The sequence below is a fragment of the Dermacentor silvarum genome, chromosome 1 (genome assembly GCF_013339745.2).
Source record: "Dermacentor silvarum isolate Dsil-2018 chromosome 1, BIME_Dsil_1.4, whole genome shotgun sequence".
Lineage (NCBI taxonomy): Eukaryota > Metazoa > Arthropoda > Arachnida > Ixodida > Ixodidae > Dermacentor > Dermacentor silvarum.
The window spans coordinates 164,165,181-164,188,025 of NC_051154.1; the positions used below are offsets into that span (position 1 = coordinate 164,165,181).

The window sequence follows — 22,845 nt, forward strand, 5'->3', positions numbered from 1 at the left end:
TACAAAGATTCAGTAAAGGTGGATACACACGCGAGGGTAAAATCCCGCCTGCTCCGCGGACAAACAGTGACGTCAGCACTTGAATCCGGCGCAGCCGAGTTAGGTCGCATTCGCACAGCCGGACCGCCGTTTGCGGAATCCGCGTGCTTACTCTCGACTCCAACGTTTATTAGCAGCTGCGCGTTTGCATACTCGGCGTGCCCTATAAGCCATAGTGCTATGAATCCCTCAACAAGAACCAAAAGAGTGACGGTTGCCTCGTCACTTAGCGTTTTATTGTGCACCTCACTCACGTTTAAGTCACGCAGGCTGCGCGGTCTGAGTAAATAGAAATGCGCGTGCAACCACGACTCGCCGTTCCCGCTGCATCACAACAAAATACGCGCGGTCACTGCTGCACAACGAAATCACACGTGGCTCCAAGCCGATAACGCGCCATCGTAGCCACGCCAATGCGTCCGATGTTGACAGATTTGACGCTGACTACGCTAAATTGAGGTCAGACGACCGCCAAACGGACGGATGGAAATACCGGCGAGCATTTTCAATCCGGACCGCGAGCGGAGGAGCCCGGACTAGGCGAGGGTGGCACGTTTTGATGACGCGCGCGTCACGTGATACGCCATCCGCTGCGAAAATTCCTTATCCGTCCGGTCGTGTGAATCCACCTTAATCTCCGGTCGACCGCGCAGGCTTTCCCATTCTTGTGCGATCGCTTGCCACAGCGTATCGGCCGTGCGGCCGCGGTTGGCTCGTCTGGACAGCCGTTTCTTCAACATGCCCCAGACATTTTCTATGGGATTCAAGTCGGCGCCACATGGAGGCCACTCAAGCTGGCAAACAGCATGTTCTTCTAGCAATGACTGGACGATACGTGCTTTATGGATCGGGCTGCGGTCGTGTTGAAAAAAATAGCAGCCGTCGCTGAAGGGACCGTCCAGCGCATACGGAACGAGGTGTCTAGTGATGACGTCGCAGTACCGTGACGCAGTGAAGGGCCCTTCCAGACGCACAAGGGGACCAAGGCCATCTTTGCTGATTGCTCTCCACACGCTCACGGAACACCGTCCACTGGATAGAACACTCTGTGTGTAATTAGGCAGATATCTGCAAGAAATAGCATACAATTGGGTTCCAGCGGCGCGTCTAAAAATGTTGTGATTCCTCTTGCGTATGAACTTTATAATGCTGTTATAGAGTTGCAATAGAAAACGTGCAAACATCATTAGATAGTACTGAAAGACCCACTGGCAGCTTTTAATTAGCTTCAGAGTAAGTAGTACTATGAAACAATCGTTAATGTTTTCAACATAATACCACTACAGAAAAATCTTGTAATGTCCAAAAGCTCATTTTACGTGAAACATGTTGTGATGCAGAATTAGCTTCGTGAATTAACTGCCAATACACTGTAAACACACCTGCAGTTTAGTGGACGCCAAACCCGCTTCCGTTGGTCCCAGCGCGTGGAAAAAGTTGACTCGTCGCTAAAGATGACATCGCCCCATTTCTCTGTTGTCCAATCTTTCATTGCTGTAGCGAACATGAGTCGTTCTTGTAGCTGGCTGTCTGAGAGGCAGGGCTTCTGTGCTGCTACGAAAGACTGCAGGCCAAGCTCACTCAGCCTTCTTCTTACAGTCTCAGACGATACCGTGAGCGAGAGCGCTTCTCGGATATCTTCTGCACTTTGAAAAGGATCAGCCACGATGGCGGCCGTAATCAGGCGGTCCTCTTCCTCAGTCGTGGCCCTTGGACGCCCACTGCGCTCCATATCTGTGAATCTGTCATCGTCGCGGAAAGCTTGAATAATCCTATTCACGGCAGTCCGGCTCCTGTTGGTTCGGCGGCAGATTTCGCGCTGAGGTATTCCCTCTATAAATAAACGCACAATGTGCCTTCTTTCGTCAAGTGGAACACGCAGCGGCATCTTTCCAAATAGGCAATCACCACGTGGCCTGAAGCAAGTCTACTACGTTTTCAGCGACTGATGCGAAGATGCGCCTATGTGTGAAAGAAAATTTTCTATGCATCCGCTTTTTCTTTATTTTTGATGACAGTGAAACACCTCCCTACCCTTCCTCTCAAGACGCAGAAGCAGCAACACTCATTGGACCAAGATGCTGCCAACCAAAGTGCGCCAGTAAACGTCGCGTAAAAAAAATCGTCGCAGCGCTTCGTGAAACTTATCTACCCACTGGCACACCAGTCGACAAAGGTTGCAGTGATTGCTCCGATACTGCTATCAAGCCAGATATGTGGCGGTCTTATCGCAGACAGCGCTCTGCGTCAACACAACGAACTAACAATGTCATGCACGGGAATAAAAAATTAACAGGCAGGCGAGTACCAAGAGGGCTCATATCTGGGAGAGCGCCCCTTTCGCCGCTAGGTGGCGTACCGCTAGGTGGCGCGGATAGGCAGTCTGGCACGCGCTCGCGTGGTCCGCAAACTTTTGTGGTTGACTGTACATACATTGGTCGGATGCTGCGCCCTCCTAGAATTTTTTACGACCACTCAAAGTTGCTATTTGCCTGTTGCATCATATCGCACACTGAGGTCAGCTTGTTGCCCTCTGAGACATGAGGTGCTACGCAGGAAGGCCCGAGTTTGGCAACGTTCGGGATCTCCGCGAGAACGACGCCCTCAAATCAATGAGCTAATGGCACCAAGACATAAAATTCAACTACCGGCACGCCTCCATCTTCATTGGCTTGTCTAGATTCACTCTTCGGCTATCATCACTTGGGCGTTACCTCATGGGCGGCCGAAAAAGAGAGTGACGTGGTCAAACCGCCGGCGCCTTCTTTCATTTGTTTATTGTTCCACCCAGCGCACTACCTGTGCTAGTAAGTTATAGAACAAATGTTATCTTTTGGCGCATTCGAAAGAAAGGAAAGGGTTGGCGTGAGAATGCGCCACGTCTGCGCCGTTCCCATTCGACGGTGTATCGACAGATAATATCCGAAAGAGGAGAGACGCCCGTGATGCGCCCCAGAAAGGCGTGGCGAGAGGCTTGCGCTAAAACCCCTATATATAAAAAGTAGCGTCACGCTTTGAAGAATGCGGCCGCCTCCTCGCACACCCTGTCCGAGGCCGACGCCGCGTCGGTATTGGCCTAATGGCATCACGTGGACCGTCGCGCCGCCGGGCGCTGGTTGCGTTTGTTTACGATCACGCTCCATCGGCATTTTCGCCCGAGAAGTGTCTACTGTTGCGAATGGTGATGGTCCGAGGGTCCATCGAAGGGTTCCATGTGTGGTGCCGTGCCAGGTGCCAAGAGGAGGAGTTATCCAGGGAGATTAGAAAACTGTTTTATATACACTGTACATGGTATATTACAGGATGGGCTCCATGATATTGGAGCCGTCTACGTGCTAACACTACCGACTGGCGAGAAGCACAACGATAGCGGCGAACACAGTCAGCGATCGTCTAATCTGATCAGCGGTGAAAGATAAACAAGTGCACGTGTTTCAAGCGGTGTCGGCGGCGCAACGGTCGTAAAAGGAGCGCGAAAGAGAGGAGAAACGAGGAGGAGGGAAGGCGGAGGAGGAGAGTGTCGCTACTTTTTATTGACCATTTTCGCGGCGATCCCGTGGGCGCTGCCATGTTTGATCACGTGGTGACGCTTCCATTGCTTGCCTCAACTGCCTCCGTTGCCTCCTTGTTTACAATGGAAGTGTGTGACGCCGGCGCGTCTTAGAAAACCTCTGTTTTCGGAGATATCGTAGACGGTGACTAGGTGGACGACACGAAGCTTTGATCACAGCTTCAAAGAACATGCAAAAGCGCTTTCGGAGCTTATTAAGCTATGTCCAAACGGCGCAAGCAGCATATATGGTGCTTGTTCTAAAAGCGGGGCTAAATGTGTATTCCAAGCTATCCGAGCTTTCCAATTATGAATTCAGTCAGGATTAGTGTGTTTTGCTCTTTGTGAAGTTCCTCGGTGTGGCCACTATCTGAATATTTTTTGCCTAATCGCTCGCGGTTGTGCTCAGTTCCGATAGATTTCTTCTTGCTGCGCACAAGGCTTGCAACGTACGTAGCTGTTTTGTACATTGTAGCAAATATATATTACAGCTAGTAACTCGCTTACTCTTGTGGACCGTCACGAAATATTCAGCTTCGACCATTCGTGCACCATAGGTGTAGTCCGTCATTTATTGTGCGTATAGAGTGCGCATATATTCCAGTGTGCGCCCATTCACTTATTCTTGATACGTCGGCGATAGAGTGGCCGTAAGTTTTCCTGCCATTTGGGACAGATGTGTATAGATAACGTGCGCGAAACTTACTATGACAGGAAGCGGCGCTACTCCCTTTGTCATTGTTTAACGAGTGGTATACTCACTTTTTCTGACGTTCTGGAGATGAAGCCCTTTCTTTGAAGGTTAGCGATACAAGGCTGGCGGATGAGCAAATTTCTGTATCCTCGAGGAAAGCCGTACATCACGAAGTCACGTTCGGACAGTTGCAGCAGCGGTCCGCGAACTCGGATACACAGATTCATTGTATTCCTTAATATGCCAGTCACCATTTTTGCAGCCAACTACTGCACACGTCTTCAATCCACATGATTCAATCTAGCATGATTGTAGCACAGTGTGTTAGCGAAAACTCATTTGCATTTCCGACAGCTGATCGCACAAGAAGCAAGGTAAAAACGGTAATGGTTTCGTATTCGTGCGTGGTCGCTGAGGAGAGGTATGGCGCGCCGCCGTGAGCGCCATCTCGTTTCTCTAAAACAAACTGCCCCGCGAAAAAGGTCAATATATAGGGGCTTTAGCTTGCGCAGAGTATGTAGATTGATAGCGGGACGGTCACGATGTTGCGATATTGCGTTGATAACAATAAGCGGCGCTGGCACGTAACATTTCCCAGTCTTCGGCGTCTGAAACGAGGAAGCGGCGTGCGCAGGGTGCGCTCGCTTGACAGCAGTGGCTTTATCTCGACATTTTGTCTGCTGCTTTCGCGCGTTCTGCGCTTTGTTCACTAACTGCCGTCGAGCAAACTCAGGTGAGCGAGAAACTCAGGACATCCTGCATAGCATTCATGATTTTTTTTCAATTACAAGTTAATGTCGACATCGATAAAAACGTGCACTAGTTTCCCAGGCCCGAATTCACAAAAGCTTCTTACGCTATAATGGTTCGTAAGAAAGAATTTCAGCCAATTCGGATGCAAGACACATTATTATCTAAGGCGGCTGGCCAATGGCAAAGAGCACTTACGAAAGAAAAGCTTTGTGAATCTGGCCCCCTGATTTCCAACCTCCTACTATACTCAACATCAAGACCCTTCTAAGCTAGGGAGCGATCTTATAAAAGGTCGGAAAGCGAACCATTCGCTTGGCGTCGCGTGATTGGTCAGAACGGCGCATTCGTCATCAAAAGCGTCACTGTGGCCAATCACACTTCAACGATTTGTACCGTCAGCAGATCGCCTGCGGCCTTCTTGTTACGGCATGCTTCGGCGGCACCGAGTCCGTCATGATCGTTCACAGAATTCGGTTCGTCGTGTGAACCCAGCTCTAACATAAGAAATGTAATGCGGGCCAGAAGTAAAAAAAGGCAGGGAACCTGGTAGAGAGCTGTATTAGTTTTAGAGCGAACACTCTACTACGCCATGTCTCGCAAGGTCATTCATCGCGTCGCAATGGCGTTGAGCCGCCTGAGCGCAAGTGTGGCAGGTGTGACGTTACGCCACGTGATCCGCTGCGGAGAGGCGTCGCAGCTGCGCTCGCTTGGAGCCTCGCCACTGCCGTACCACGTGACTAGTCGAGGGTTTAACGGCGTGCTTCGCCGGCGCTTGGTCGCTCAGTCTCGCCATCGATAGCGCGCTGGCTGGGCCGTCTGTGCGTGTGCTTCAGCGCAAGCGACAGGCTGAATCCAATCATCCAGTAGATATAGCTAGACGGCAGGCTGCGAAATTTCAAGCAAAGGCAAAGTTGGCTGCTGAAACACCGGAGCAAGGGGAGGCCAAATTAGCACGTTAAAGACAAGCTTACAAAGCGCGGAAACGTGCATTAATGAAACACTGTGTGCATAGTCTTTGCAAAACCAAGCCAAACAGACCTTTCGCTCGGGATAACTAGGTTTACAAGAGTTTAAACCTTGTTTAACTTTAATTTCAGAATGAAACTCATGACCTCCAGTTGACAGTGTTTCCAGACCGACCACAAGGTGGGAGCAGCTTACATGAAGGCGAACTGGAATTGATGGTGAGTGTTCAAGTAATCTCGCGCCATGAACTGTAAAATAAAAACCTAAATACTAAATTTACCAACTGCAGCACGGATATATATGTAGTGACAGCGTTTTTTAATAGGTCCCCAAAATATTACTGAGCCAAAGGGTGTCTGGATCAAAGCACAAGGTGATGCCTTGGGAAGCGAAGGAGCAAGGGAGGTTGCATCCACCCCTCCCCCACTACTTTCCTTAATGGTTGCTCTCAAGGACACACTTATTATACAGTGCAATTTATTTATTTATTCAGTTACCTCACAGGCTCCCGAAGGAGTATTGCGTGAGGGGAGGGTACAGGAAATTAGCAAAAAGGAAAAAGGAGTACAAAGAAATTATACATTGTTAGCGGGTAAACATGAAAGAACAAATATCTAACAATATAAATGACGCGATAAATGAAACCAAACGACTGTGTGAAGTAGCAAAAAAGGAGTACCAAGAAATTATACAATTGGTAGCAGGTGAAGATGAAAGAACAATGTTAACGCAATAAAAAAAATATTAAAAAAATAAAAAAAGCTATACAACTGCGCTATAGGCAATTACTTAGGTGCGCAATAAGGTTACTTGTGATGAGTTATGGAAATAATATGCATAAGCGTGCTTTGAAGGAATCAGGGTCAAGAATGTCAACTATGTCGTTTGGTAGGTTATTCCAATGCTGAATGGCACGTGGTAACGCGGATGAATTGAAAGCATTACTTCGGCCAAAGATACGCTGGAAACTGAGATGATTATGCAGACGCCGAGATGTACGAGATGGACGTGTAAACGGCAGGGTGGACGGGCGCGTGCTATGGACAATTTTGTGAAACAGACAAAGCAATGCTATGGTTCTTCGCGATGCAAAAGATGAGAGAGATAAAGATGACTTAATGCTAGTCACGCTAGAGTCGCGGTGATAATCTCTGACAATGAAGCGGGCGGCGCGGTTTTGGACGGACTCGAGAGTCGCGATTAGGTAAGCTTGATGAGGTGACCAGATAGGGGCTGCGAATTCCAGTTGTGGCCTTACGAATGTCTGATGGGCGATTTGTCTGGTGATGGCCGGAGCATCGCGCAGGTTACGTTTAAGATAACCGAGCGTACATGGCAGGAGAGTTGCAGCTGCGCACGGCACCTTTCAGCAATCACACAAATAAATTGCTTCAAATCTCTCCATCAACAAAGATTTCGAAGGGCGAAGCCTGAAAGACATAAAAATCAATTAAGCCCTTTCCCTCGCGTTGCTATTTCTTGCACGTCAGGGCGTCATGTAAGTCTTAAAAGTGTACCCTGTGCGACCGTATTGGACATAAGGCCGCGTATTGGAACTGTATACTGTTATGTTACCATTGCACTGCAAAGCAGTGGTAAGCAGAACTTTCGGCATCAGCCTGTAAAACATGGTTACAGGATAGCCTGCATAGGACTCAGCAACAGCTTCCACATACGTGCAGTATATTTCTGACCTAGGCCGCAGGTGGTTCCAATAGGCGCCAGCTCCGATGGCAGAAAAGTTGTGCCAGGGTGGTGCTTGTTCCATGCCCTGTGACGCGCGTAGCGCTATATCCGTCATTATAAACAATGCGGTGGACGTCATACAGAGCTCCAGCTAGAGATACTTATTTGTGGCTTGCAGGCTTTATAACGCTCGCGACAGCCCTAACAATGGCGGTAGCCCTTAGACGGCAACGACGCTGTATATATATATATATATATATATATATATATATATATATATATATATATATATATATATATACGTAGTGTATAGTGACGGCCGTGACTGCGACGTTAACAGCTGGCAACTGTTTTGCGCAGCTTCACCGGCGGCTGCAGTATGACGATTCGTTCGGCGTCGAGGAGCCCTTGAACGAGATTGGCGTGGACAAGCGGGGCCTTGTGGCTCGTGGCACGCATCGCGTTTTCTTGGGCTCCATTGAGGACTCTGAGCGGATGCTACGCTCCATGGCCAACCGGCTTGTGTTCTCGCCCCAGTTCGCCTTCCACACGCGTGACCGGGAGCTGCTCGACATCCCGGTGCCAAGGGTACGTTGAATTACTACTGACAGCCTAGCTGCAGTGCGTGACATAATTCACGCCGCCCAGGATCCCAGTGCCTTAATGCTAAGCAGAATGCTAATGTTAATTACATTTGGATCAAGAAAAAGGTGGACGTTCGATGCCCCGTCAGAATAAGTGCGTTTCACAGTGGTGGGGCCCTGCACTGAGAGACTGTAGGCAACCCACTATCTTTTAGCGATATTCGACAAAATATTACCACCATCTCTACGCGAGCACTGTGTACAACAATGGGATTCCGATCGTGCGTCCTAGCCGTGACAAAATGCCGTCTCTCTTTTTTGTCTCGAACTGCATACTGATAGACTAATAGAATGCCTGTTAAAACAAAATATGGCGATGCGTCAGTCTTGTGTTGCTACGTACACACCTGCAGTAAGTACTGACGCATTCGTCTGCATGTTTCTCTCCCTCAAAGAAGTTTTGTTATATTTATCACAGCTGAAACTTGTGAAACTCTCTTGTTTCAAAATTACTAAAGCAGTAAGCCCACAAAGTAATTGCGGTGGGAGTGTAATTTATTAAAGAAAAAAATACTTGTAAAATTGGGGCTCGAACTTTTACGCGTAGAGCTAGAAAAAGCGCACATCAAAAGGCTTCGATAATTAGTCTGATCAAGTGGTATACAATCAATCAAGCAGGTAAGGGCAAGTCACTGAGCGACTTTGACGTTCCATTCACAATTACCACGATGCAGGCGAGTGGGCTGCAGTATCCGTTACCGCCAAACCTGCACCTGCTGACATTAGAACCCGTCGGAGGAAACCGTGCGATCGTCCGCCTTGAACACCTCTACCCTGGCGTCAAAGACAACAGGCTTAACAAGCCTGCTTCGGTATCCCTTAAGGTGAGTTACTCTTAACGCGCTGCTTTTCCTCGAACGCAGATTTAGTTCCTGAGTGCGCTTGGACCGTGCCACCTTCCGCTGTTAAAACGAAAGATTTTTGGCGGTACTCAACAACGCGTGCTTGCGGCCAATCTGCAAGCTGACTGTTGTCGTACAGATGTGCTTTGTGCCTCGAACAAGCTGTAGCATTTCGCCATAAATCACTGCAAAAATGCCGTGTTCAGTGCTGCAGCGTGCTTAAGGTGCGCGCGCGCCCGCCGGAAGTGTGCCGTCTGTAGAGGCTATAGAGCGTCTTGGTACTTCGTCTCTCCGTACAGCGTGGCAACCAAATTGAAGTGACTTGGCGAAATGGCCGTAGCGTCGCGGTTTCACGAGGCCATACTCACTTGAGAGGCGTGCCGACGCCGAACTACTTTCAGACTTTTCTGGTGGCGCTGCGACCTCCTTGTCCAAGCATCCTTGCAGGGGCACCACAATACTGTGAACAGTACTGAACAGCCGGCTGAACAAGCTTGTGTCTACGGTCATACTTAGTACCTCCCCCCCCCCCCCCCCGCCCCCCGTGGTCGCTTTCGAAACTATTCCGGGGACCGCCAGGGACGCTCGTATCCTCACACCACTGTACTCACACTCGCAACCTAAAGAACTCTGGTTCCCGGCGGGATTTTTTTGGCACGCGAGGTTCGTAGCAGACATATATTACGGTGATAGCGATGGGCAAGCAGCCGACCTTTACGAGTCCATTCACTTGAGCTATGTTGACGCGTTGTGTGGGACGACACAGATACAAATCATGTAGGCGGCAGTCTTTACCCAACGGGCCACACTGCATCCGCTGCGTAGGTCACCTCTTCCCCTCCCTCAGTGTGAGGTAGCAAACCGGGTGCAATGTCGGTTAATTCTCGCTGCCCTTCATACTCAGACGTCTCGTATCTGTGTGGACCACCTCTTTGCAGAACATGTTGGTCCCGTACACCGTGACGGCCGCCGAAGAAACCGTGCTGTCGGCACACGAGTACCTGCGAAACACGACCAGGTTCCACTTCGAGACGAGAGACTCCGTGCGGGCGTCGCCCACGCCAGCTCTGCTGCAACGTGTGGTGGGGCATCGGAACGCCGTTCTCGGCACCGGCGCATCTTCCCCCAGGAAGGCTTCGTTGCCCATCGAAGAGCGGCTTTTCACGGTGACGGTGAATCCGGGCGAAATCCGGACGTTCCTGGTGACGCTAGAACCCAAGAACATAGGCTAGCAAACTAGCCTCTATCTCCATCTATACCATAGGAACGTCGGAAACCTCGCGTTTTTTTTAATTATTTTGAACGATATAGACGCTGCTGGTATCAGCTTCACATCTATAATATAGCACATTGTCGAATCGCCTGCCCATGCGGTCATACCGGCAAGATAGCTGCGCACGGCGGCAACGTTGGCAAGCCAGCTCGTGGGCACATATTCTCTTAACTGAAGCTCGGTTCTGTCGACTAACTACCGATGCAGCGGGCATCGGTAGCTTCAACTCTGTAGCAGAGTTTAGAGGGGTGTTCTTTTTTTTTTTTTTTTCGTTCGGGGAAAGAAGTTACGGCGCGCACTGGGAACAAAACATGCTGACGTGTAAATACATGTCTTAGTTCTTAACATGCTCAACTCTTTTGGTTATTAGCAAAAGGTTACCGCTGTGTATCATGTCAATGAAGGATAAAATGACTCGACTTTCGTAGGACGAGGAGGAGGAAAAGGTAGGGAGGTCAACCAGACGCACGTCCGGTTTGCTACCCTACACGGGGAAGATGTTTCAGGGATAATTCAGCGCATTGCTTAAGCGCATGCAAGCGAGCGGTAATTGGTAAGCCTAAAAACAAAGTACTTCCATAGTCTTACGCAAACAGTGCGCTATGCCGCCTTCTTTGACAAAAATATCTTCCTTGCTTATTTTCTCACATCTGCCTCGGCTTCGTGGCATACTGACTCGCTGCGCGAGCTTGCTAAACCATAATATGGCAATCGTCATGACTTTCTGTGAATATACTTGACGATCAAGGCGCGACCAGAGAAGCTATGGTGGTAGGGCGGACGAATCCAAACGCGTGAATATGTTAGAGACACAAGTGAGAATTTTACCAGCATCACACGCTAATTAGCGGCATTACCGTTACCTATGCGGGAATTTGCCGCGTGAAGCCGTTGGCTTAAAGGTCGTTGTTTCATTTCTGGGTCGCGATATTGCAGCGATACCTTTTTCGATGCTATTCCTTTTCGCGCTTCGTCAGAGGTCCAAGCGACGCTCCGCCCGCGCTACCAATGCGATCAGCCTGCTGTCAACGGTGGATGATGAAAGTGGCATGGAATTGAGCGGAAGGCATCGCTGCAAAAATGGCCAGCCCAGGACACAATTTCAACTATTCACACCTCGATTGTCTCCGATAGCGTATATGCTGCATGTATCAGGCGCTTCCAAGAGGTATCTTACTTGTTTATGTTTTTGCTACTTTTCTTGCATGAGTTGAGCATGTGAAATATTGTGTGACCCGTCGGCATGTCCCATGTCTGTTGCGCTGGAGGGAACGCAGGTTGTTCCAAGCATAATAACTTGAAGTGACCAATGTTTGCTCCAAAGTCGAGAGGCGCATTGTTTTGCTTCTAAAGCTGCAAAACGCCGCCTTACACATCTAGTCTACACTGAGAAGCGGGGAGTTTTTTTATAACAGTTATTCAAGGCCCACGAGCTGAGGCGTGATGTTAGCAACCACTTCCTTTCGTTCACACTCTCCTTAGGACACTGTCGTAACCTCACAATAGGCGAACACTTCATCTGAAGAACGACCATGACGTTTGATCAAAACAAAGGTGGGGGAGGGGGGGGGGGGGGGGAACCTACAGAGTGCTTGCATTTCAGCTTCACTTCTGAAAACTCAAAGGCAGTGTGCCATTCGGCCTCGTCAACAAAACATTGTTGTTGTGAGCTCAACGGAGAGTAGCCGCCAGCTTGATCATCGTTGTTATCGCGCAATTTCGTGCTGTACGTACATCGACGGTATCGATAATCTCCCGTAGTTATTTTCCTCTTAATTTCTGTTTCGGCCCTCTTCTATCTTTCTCTCTGTGTGCAGAAGGCCTAAGACTACTATTTCATGAAAGCTCGGTGAAAAACTTCTATAACTAAAGTTCAGAGCCATTTCAGACTTGTGGCTGTCGCCACTGACTGCGTGAACATTGAAGGAAGCTGATTTACCACGCGTAAACGTGTTCATAAAAGTCACATCTGATTATAACAGTTCTAATTTCAGTTCTGATAATTAAATTTAGCTCTAGGGCATTAGAATCACGTTAAAGTAAACCACTACGGACCAAGCGAAATGTTGCTAGATCGGGAGTCTTATTATTAAAGAAGTCGCTTTGAAATTTATCTCCAGCCTATGAATGGGAAGAATAAATCTGTTAGCTGATTGACAGACTTATTAATGGCAGCATGCAACCGAGGGGGAGGGAGGGACCTAATTTATTGATAAATATAGACAAATTCGAAGGCCAGCGAAGGGTGGAAACAGGAAAGTTTATCCATCGATGGTAGCTGAGCCGACGACTGTCGAGGATCAGACCACCGTACGTGGTGTGTCTGTAGAGAATGGCAAGAGCTTGGATCGGCAGGCTGCGAGGCAGGGCTCAATATCATTAGAGACCCGTAGGGCAGATGTGGCCGGGTCCTCCGCCGATGTTTGCGGAGGCGCTGGGCTCCACTTCTCCGAGTGACCAGCAGACGCGAAAGAGAGTTTGTTTCAATGAGGGTTTCATAGTTAAGGCTGCACACGGCCACAGGGAATAGAGAGCACGCGTTGTGAAGCCGGGAAGATGGCTTTTCTCGTGTCTTTTGTGTCCATGGATACCGCGTCCAGAGCCGATTGCCCAGGTTTCACTAAAAAACGTTTCACTTTTTGTTTTATGCCCGCGAAACGCTCTTTCACTTATGGGAGACGAGATTTGTTAGTGTTACTCCGAGAAATGGCACCTCCGAGGTCGTCGGTAAGTTTACCGGAGTTAGTTATATAAGCAGGATCAGTTTCTTTACCGTAGGCTGAGCGTGCAGGGTGACGATGATGCACCGATAGTACTGTGCTTGCAATGATCGGATGAGTAATTCTGTTTGGCACACCTAACCACCCACATTCCGATACCATGCCCTGGGTTTTACGTTCCTGCCCTTACAACTTTATGTAGCGCCTTCAGTCGCGCTTATGTAAGGTCTCACGTCGCCTTATGAGTGGTTACGACGGTGCTTCCTCGCTCTTGGGTCATATATATGCGCATCGTGGCGACCTGGATATGTGCCCGCCGGCAGCAGCATGAACTTTATTGCGACGTATTTTGAGGCCATTCCTATGTATCATGACACAACTACATCAAGCGCACGCTTTACTGGCACCATGCACTGCACGGACAAGTCCATGGCCTTGTCATAAGGCGGGCTGTGTTTCCTTTGGCATTAACTGAATGTAGATTTAATTAAACTCTTCTAACAACTCACGGCGCATGCGCGGTTTAAAATGGGTGGCTCAGTTTTGGCACGGAGTGATCGGCGGATGGAGAGGTGCAACCCGTGCATAAAAGAGGCTTACATGCCCTCAGATAGTTTATCCCAGCGTTGGTTTATTCCCGGTTGGTGGGGGAATTGTGTGGGGAAATATAATGTAACATTACATTCTTCAGAAACTGCACTAGTGCGTGTAATCTCCGGCATGTTGCGGATAACGGTACAATTTAAGTAGGATAGCGTTCGCCGTGTATTGATAGGATGGATAATGAGAAGTTTTCGATTGCATTTGCGCACTGCGAGATCGAGTAAAGCTGCGCAGACGGTTTTGCGCTTATCGATAGTCTGGCTGCGGCACCACTCTTTCGAATTATCCGTGATACGAATCTCTCATAACCCGGGAGTGAAAACAGTCTGCTTTCTCACTTCCGTCTTCACATCGCTGCATCAGCAAAATTTAATGCGCAAACATCCGTGCAGCTATGATGACGACGACCGCACGCCGTTTACAGGCCTGCACAGCCAACTGACAGTTTCCGCCATCTTGTGTTATGTTTCGAGGCGTGCAGGCTGAAACCTGTCTGTGTGTGTGCAGTTATACTATGTCGCCTCTGTGGGCGCACGCTTGATATGTTGTTACACCGTTACCGCCTTGCCACCGTGTGGCACTGAAGCTGTGATTTTTGTTATTGCCTCCGGCGTTTTACTCCCGCCCGCCTATGGTTTCTTTTTTTTTTTTTTTTTTTTTTTTGGAGCTCTCGCGAAGTGTTGCGTTGACAACTGTGCTTCACCTCGTTTTTTTTTTTCTTATTTTTTTTTTACCAGGTTGCGCGGCTATTCCACGTCAGGCGATGACATCTTTTCCTTGCCGAATATTTAGAAGAAAATCTCGGCTGCAGTCACATTAGTGAACTAAATATGAGAGGCTATCTGCGTGTGATTTTGTTTAGAAAATGGGCTCTTTTTTTTTTTTTTTTTGCCGACGCTGCTATTCGTCATAAGTTCAGGAAAGAAATGACGCTTCGGTTGTTCGATGTTGCTTTGAGCACGAAATGTTGTTTTCGTTTCACAAAATCGGTCCCAGCTGCAAGTCATCTCTCGATGTACGAGTCAGGCCTTAGTACGTGCGTTTTCATCTGAACCACGAAGCTTACGCGAGGGAACTGCAGGCTTTTTTCCTCGCGTACGTGCCACCGGCAGAATTCTGCGCACATGTATTAGGCTCTTGTATTTGCTTTTGAGACGACACGCAATGAAAAACTCGCTTATGGTGAAGTTTGTCATCGCTGAGACAGTGGTTTGTGACAGCCTGGACTTCTTTCGAGACGCTGCAGGTGGCGGAGCCTTGCTCGATGTGAAGCACATTGCTTCGTAAGAAGAAAAATCATAAAATACAAGGTTAGTGGGAAGCGGGGGAGAAATCTATAGCTGTATGATAAAGATATAAATAGACACCTATATATACATAGAATTAAAGAGATAATATATTCTCTGTTTAACTTGTCATTATCTATTACCTGTAAATAAGCGCGTAAGTAACTAAGCACCCTTTCCGCGAGTCCTTGTACTAACAGCCTACGCACTAATTATCACGCAAGCACGTCCAGAAATTTGCTGTTGTATACAAAGTAATGTAGCGTGATGTAAAGTACAGGCAAAATGAAAAAAAAAATACGAACGAAAGGAGTGGAAATGTCGGCTGCGATCGCTTTTTACTGGCACTTTCTCCGACACTACGTGTACAGTGGAATGTGCATGTTATCTCAGAGTGTGTGCAAACAATCATCGATGTTTGTCTCTTCGAGCGCAACATTTTCTTGCGCGGATGACATCAGTATGGCTGTTCTTTGTGCTAGTTGTGTGTATACTATCGGGATATATAAAGAGACCTAGATTATGTAGTACCAGTGCCGAAACGGGAAAATCGCTTGCTCCTGTACGCGGGTCTGCCGTGAAATATTGCTGCTCGAAGTGTTCAACATCTCCGGGCCAACAACTACGTCGAGCTGTTGCTCCGCCGCGCGACATTCAAGCCTCAAGGAATGATTCTGAAACGTGGGAAGCAGCGCAAAGTACACGGCAGAAAAGGATAAGATGCGGACAAAACAACCTCTCCTGTTGTGTCGTGTACTGTGCGCTGCTTCCCGCCTTCTAAGATTATTAGTCACAAAATTGCGCCCAGCCGTCGACTTTGCTGTACCTCAAGGAATGAATTAATGAGTGCGACTCTAGTAATAGGCCAGTATGTGTACGCAAAGGCGAGTGGTGTCAGCTGATCGACCTTGTCCTTGCTGAACTCGTGCTTTTAACTAGACCGTACCGTCATGCCATCGTTACTTCCACTGCCAGGCGCACACTGTGCGTCTGCTCACGGGAGCAGTTTAGCGCTGGGAAGCGACGGTAACGATAGCGACAAAGGCGTGACAGTTTGCTAAAAGATGCTAATATATCCCGACAGCACGAGTCATTTCTCGAGGCGCATCTATTTAGTGCTTTTCTTTTGATTGCTTTGCGCATTCGTGGCCCATTAGATCACGACAACGTGTATATGTGGATGGCAATATTTTAGCGTCTCCTTGTACACTGGCTTGCAAAAATAGGCATGACATTATTCTTGTTCAAGGTTCTCTCGACGAAATCCTGCTGCATTTCACATTTTCTGTCTGCGACATGGGTGTACAATAGATGTAGGGTTGTGTCAAGTCTTTTATAGTTCGAGCATCGACAGAATTTTTTTTTTTTTGATCGTGTGCAAACGTGTCTATGCGTGCATGCACATATATAACAAGCTTCTTGTTTGTTTCTGAAAGCTGGCACTGCTACTATGTATCAAAAGGATCAAGTGCGGACCGTCTCACGTTACTCGAATCAGCCTGATCTGAAGAATATTGGGGTTCTCGCGTGAAATAAAGAAAGAAACCCGGAACGATTCTGGCGCGAACAGTGAAACAAACTTTCATGGACATTTCACCGGATGCATTGTCTATTTACGTCGCCTTAACAGTCGCTTAATCTGCAGTAGCAACTTAAACACTAGAACGAACTCAGTGCTAATTAATGTTAGGATCGTTCTGGCGCACTCAGCTTTACACGTACATCACTCGTACTGTTGTAAGATATGTTGTGTCGAAGATTCGTGGCACGTACTTCTGTTCGGAATAGAAGCGATATTCTCCGTCCCTGAATTAGATGTGAATGCTCGCCCTCGCCTTTCGTTCCTTTCGTGCCAAAATAACCTGAATCTGTTTTGATAATCATGGAAAGTAATAACGTATCGTTAACGCACGCCAGATGCTTTTTCATTACCACAATTATCAGACCTACCGCGAAGTATCGAGTTCGGGACTGCAAGGCCCTGCGGTGTGACAAGCAAAAAGCATTCTTCGGCAGAAAGAGGTCGCCGGCTGCGAAGAGTGGAGTCTATAGGACCGTCGCGCGGCCTGCGACTCTCTCTTGGCTTTCGCCAGGGAGTCGGGGCTACCTGCAATGGTTGTAGACACCACATAATTGTGCCGTTGTAGCCTTCATTTCCGTTTTTTTTTAATGCCGTGACTATTTATTTTTGTACACCGTGGGGACCCGTAGTCGGAAGAAAAGAAAAACGCTAACTGCAGATTAGAACGTTATGTACAATGCATCCGTCGTAAGGTAATTATAGCGGTGGGCGGGTAATAAAGTTAAAAAGTAGTTGTAAGGGGCTCCAGGATTATGTTCGCGTGGCTGTTGTTCGTCACTTGAGGCGTCCCGTGTCCACGTACAACCGGTTGACAAGTCTGCCGCGCTGCATGACAATTTTGGGCTGATGGGAGGGGAGCAGTAACCTTACCTGCGTAGTGAATCTGTTTATGTCTAATGTAACCCTGACAATGGCGTTAATACTTGCGCGTACAAGCGTCATTTCTTGCAGCTGGCACTTCTTGGGTGCTTGTAGGTGTTTTACAGCTACCTTTAGTACTGGCGCACTTTTTGGCCGCAACTCCTATCGGACGATGTTAAAAACCTATTCTGCGCACGGTTCTGTCGAATCTGTTATGCGTGCAACGCGCAGTGGCAAACGTCTCAGAGTTTAATCTTATGCGTGCTTGCAATGACAAAAGCACCGGTGAGTGATGATTTCATCGCAACTTCGCATTTATTTTTTTCTTCCTTACAAACATTTTTTATGGCACCGGGGGCGAAAGCCGGTACACGCACAGAGCTTAGTTTGACCAACGTGACATATTACCGCGTTTCTGATGTATGTGTGTGACTTTGGCCACTTTACCTGTTCTCCATAATATCATAACGCTGAATCCCTTGTCGTACTTGCGCTGCGGCTCGAGTGTAAGCGCAGTGCGTTCCAGGTCCTTCAGCCCTAAATATGTGGTGATTTCACATGTACATATATATATACATAGATATATATTTCCTGTTGCTCCTTCGACTACTATTTCTTGCGAGTTTTTAGCGGTTGCTAGCGTAAATGACCTATGTTAACTTATCACTCCCTCGAGTGAGTGTTCGGCATTGTGTAGTTTCTAACGTCTTCTGGCACTAAAGCAGTAAACACAAAAAGAAGACGTATCTGTGTCTGTGAAATGTATGTATATTTCTCACCGCCAAATATTTGGGTGCTTCCACGCAGTGCCGAGGCGCCATTAGACGTGCGGAGTCATTTTAACTGGAACATTGTATTTTTTTCTGTTGCGACCTTTCTCGGTTTAACCAGATCAGAGTTCGTCTAGACGCGCCCCTTGGTTACTTCTTCAGACCTAGGTTCTAGACTGGCACCTGTCGCCGAAAACTTGAAGCCTGCTTGGGAAAAACAAACTTTACTTGCCCTTGTAGAACAAAAGCGTCGCTATCATTAAGCGAAGGTTTGAGAGCACAAGCGGTGTTTCTATTGTTTGTGACGAACCATGCATACTCGTAAAATAGCAGCTGCTGTGACTGGAAGCCGACACAATAATCAAATCATGTAGGAACATTTCGCTTAGATAAACGCGATTTGTTTTTCTTTTGTGTTTGTGCGTGTGTGTGCTTTAACTAACTGTATCAGGGCCACTGAATGGGCCATTTTCCTTGCTTTTTTTTCTTTCCACATGCGCACTTCTTTTATGCGGCTAATTTTACATTTTTAGTCGCTAAAACTAGTCAGAAAAGTCGAGATGTAAAGGTTTACGATTTTTATGGTAACGACTAGAAGGTGCAACTGGTAGAGAGCAGTGATGATGCAGCAAAGCACCGAAAGACGAAAACTGCTTACAGGTGTTACGCGAGTCACGGATTGTGAGCAAGGTACGCAGAGAAACGCAATTAAACTATTAACAGCTGGAAAATTGGTTGCCGTTAATTCTCAGAAAACGTTTGCCGGAATAACGGGATAATATTAATACGCTGAGGAAATACTAATACACAGCGAAATAGTGTCATGGTTTCCTCGTAAGGAACCTCGCATGTTTCACCAAACGACCTCGCCTTTGAAGTAGGAAGGAAGTTAGATTAGGAAAGTTATGGAGCGCAAAAGGAGGTGTCCCGTCGTCGTCTTGCGTTTTTGCGCGGCTGCGAAATAATGAATGAGTTCTTAGCGTGCGTTATGTTTTGAACAGCGGTGCTAAGGCGGAGCAATTGCTGGCCACTGGGTTCCAGGTTAACACCGCCTGCAGCAACAGCACAACCACCATTACTATACTAACCAGGAACGTTGGGTGCAAGAGAGTAGAGCGGAAGTGGAAGGGTGTACTCGCTCTCAGTGATTAGTTGTAGACAGAGAACCAACCGAGCATGGTCAATGTATTCGGTGTGTGTGTGAGAGAGAGAGAAGTCATAAGGGGAAGGCCCGTGTGAGAAATATCCTTAGTGGCATTCAGGAAAGTGGTGGACCGTATAGCGTTGCCTGGTCTCGGAAAGTATACTATTGTGAAGCAAGATGGCATTTGACTGAGCCAATTCCGTTAGTGCGACGAACAAAAGCCGTGAATTGTATTCATCAAATCAGCAGCATCTTCGAGAACGCATGAGGGGTGTCAATTGTCAATAGCTATTTGTTTGCATCACATCCTCTAGATTCCCCCTTCAGCGCCTTACGTGATGGCAGTGCACAGAGTTCTTTTAGTGCCTCGCGATAAGTGGCATAACGGCACTTTTTTTTAATAACATGGAAACCCCGGATAACTTGGTTTCGTAAAAACCTCGTTCGTACTCGATGAGAGCTTGTCATGGCGGCTCTGCAAGATTGCTACAAGTCAGGAGAGTTCCAAGAATATATAATCTTCAGCTTTATTGGTCAATGCAGCTAGCTCAACTGTAGCATACTGCATCAGTAGAAACTTTGGTAGTGTTTTCTTGGGTTCTTTTTGTAGCGGTTCATTCAATTTTTTGTTCTTTGGACATATTCGCACGTCATTTTCGCGGACGCCGGCGCGCCGCCGTTATTGCCCCGATCGGACACTTGACGCGACGCATGATAAAAACAAGAATTAAAAATTTAATTTGTTGTTACGAAATTTGGCCTCTGGATTAAAAAAAAACTTTTTTTTTTTGAAGTGAGCCCTTCTGACACGGCATGGTCAAAGTGCCATAGCTCGATAGAAACAAAATGTGGAGCACGAAGTAGGCGTGCCTAATCCGTGATAGATTGTTATCTGGTCGTTGACGGTAATGGTTCGAGGTAGGAGTCTGCACTGAATCATTGCATGGTCGTTACGGTAAAGGTACCCACAGCCATGTCAACGGCATGCTGTGTAGCAGTGGTGGTGCCCATCACAGTATGATGTACTCGCTACGTGCAAAGACTTCCCAGGAGCTGTGTTATGGTACCGATGTTCTAATTGTGCGTATTGGTTAGCATTTTGCATTTATAGTTTTGTCTGTTGTCTGGAAATCAGCGCAATGAAACAAGATTTAATGTAGAGCAGCCTTGGAGCTGGCATCAGTGCCAGTTCTATTAGATCGAGCGCATTGTTTTTTTTTTTTCCTAAAGATTTACGAATACTGATGGTGAATGTCTATTCACACTGGGGAACACGCTGGCCAACACTAACCATAGCCGCGCGAGTCACGTGCTGTCTGTGGTCGTGTTACACTGACGGACCAACAAACGCTATGAAAGGTGTCCTCAACCAGCGGCAACGACATGCTGACCAACAGTTGGGCAACGCCGTGTCACTCAAAGCTTGACATGTTGGACAAGGCGCTCGGGAGCTTTTCGTAGTTCTCTCCCGCTATATTGTTTCGTGAACATCACGATAAACGCACAAGGAGTAGCACAAGTTACGTGCTACTAATAGCGTCCCACGATTAACGAAAAAAAAAATCCTACTCAAACATTATAGCGTGGTGCTGCATAATGTGCGAGGGAAAATGTATGCCACCAAGAAAAAAAAACGAGACGTACGTATTGGCCAATTGTGTCGCTCGTTTTCGTTGTCGAGGCTGTAACACTGGCCATTATTGGTGCGGTTGCCAACGCTGTTGTACAGACTGAGAGGATGCTTGGCGACATAGATGGAGACCGCAACGTTGGCCAACTCTTGGGGAAGCATGTCGACCGGCAGTTTGGAAACGTGTTCCACAATGTGAATGGACCCTTTGCGAGGGCCAACACCTGGGACCTTGTTGGATATCACTGTAAACACTGTCTACGTAAGATGTAGCATTGAATGGTTCTCTGTTTATCTGACAGCTGTATGCCATTGTTCACGGCGATGAGAAACAATTCTCTGTGTTGCGCGTCCTATCGATGTTAGCACGAAATCATGCATTGTGTGTGGTTTGAAAAAGACAAAAAATTGAAGCCAGTAATTATCATGAAATAAACTATTGTTTGTTACCCGCGACAGTGTTCTGTTTTCTTTCCTGTTCTCTCACTGAGGCATATATACACTGTCCAAATTTTGTACTTTCACCGCAGACGACTTTCCAGGGGAGAGCTGCGGTTCATCACGTACAGCTTGAGTAATCGAGGCGCTTTTTTTCTTCTTTTTTTTGTCACAATAGCAGATCAGGTCAGAACTCGGGTTGACACAGCCCAAACCAACCGCCCCCATCGTTCCATCGTGTATCGCTCCATCGAGTCTATAACCAGCGCACCTCACTCCCGAGCACCAATAATATATTTATGAAAAGTGAGTGACGATTAAAAAAACTGTTTTCTTTGCTACGGCATAAAACAGCACGTTCTCTCAGCGTTTGCGCACGAAAATATGATGGTAATGTTTTGTACGAAGTCGCAAGGCGTAAAATAGTATCAGTGTTTTCATCTTATCCAATTAGTGTCAAGACAATGACCCTACCGAGCATTCTGTCACCGTAAACAGCTGTTGCCTATAGGATCAAACGATCTTCACGGAGACCGGCTCGAGGGAATGTCGGTGAACCCCTGAAAACCGATCGATATCGATACTCAACACCATATTCCTCGCGCAAGCGCTCTGTGAGCTAATGAAGAAGAGGTTCAGAAGTACACGTGAGTGATGCAGCCGTAGTTGACGCGCAAGAACTACACAGTCGTCCAGACACGAGACAGGTGCACCCGTTTACCCGTGAATAGTTCAAATGATAACCGTTTTGCATATGCATAGTGGGTTATTCGGACGCCCACCTAAGATACTCCTGAAACTGACGAGTAGAAGGTATCGCTGGCTAGTCATTTTGCGAACTGTTAATGAAAACGTTTTCAACAGAAGCGTTCTGCATACCTCAGGTGAGTCGGAATATGTCCTTTACTAAATTTCATAGTGATGTATCTACACGTTGCATTAACTCTGGATACGATTCTGATTGCTCATCAAGTCATGACTCCTCGCATAACTTGTCGGTGTTCGAATGAAGTATGTGATGGCAGCCAAGGGCGTTTGAAGTGTGCAGTCTTTCAGCCACTTCATTTCCTGCTTGACTAAGCATGAGGAGAAATAAGTGCACAGACATGTAATAGCCTCGCCTTTGGGACTTATGTGAATTGGAAAAAAAGGAGGAGTTTAACGTCCCGGAATTGCACAAAGTGTTATGAGGGACGCCGTACGGTATAAGGGCGCCATATTAATTTTAGCCAACTGGTTTCCTTTGACGTACGCGTGCACCTAATTCTAGTACACGAGCATTTTTGCATTTCGCGCCCATCAAGATGCGGCCAGGGAATCGAATCCGGGACCTCGTGCTCAACAGCAGAACGCCATAGCAACTG

The 22,845-nt window shown here is 47.5% G+C and overlaps 1 protein-coding gene across 2 annotated transcripts in view; it reads left to right on the plus strand.

The window, feature by feature from the left end:
• Positions 1-21,499, plus strand: part of LOC119436344 (lysosomal alpha-mannosidase) — a 615,486-nt gene extending 593,987 nt beyond the window's left edge. For both annotated transcript variants that reach the window (XM_049657027.1, XM_049657033.1), the window contains exons 22-25: positions 6,134-6,220; positions 8,049-8,276; positions 9,007-9,156; positions 10,113-21,499. In XM_049657027.1, coding sequence (XP_049512984.1) covers positions 6,134-6,220; positions 8,049-8,276; positions 9,007-9,156; positions 10,113-10,406 — 759 coding nt within the window. In that variant the 3' untranslated portion in view covers positions 10,407-21,499. The remainder of the gene's footprint in view (positions 1-6,133; positions 6,221-8,048; positions 8,277-9,006; positions 9,157-10,112) is intronic.
• Positions 21,500-22,845: the final 1,346 nt, after the last annotated feature.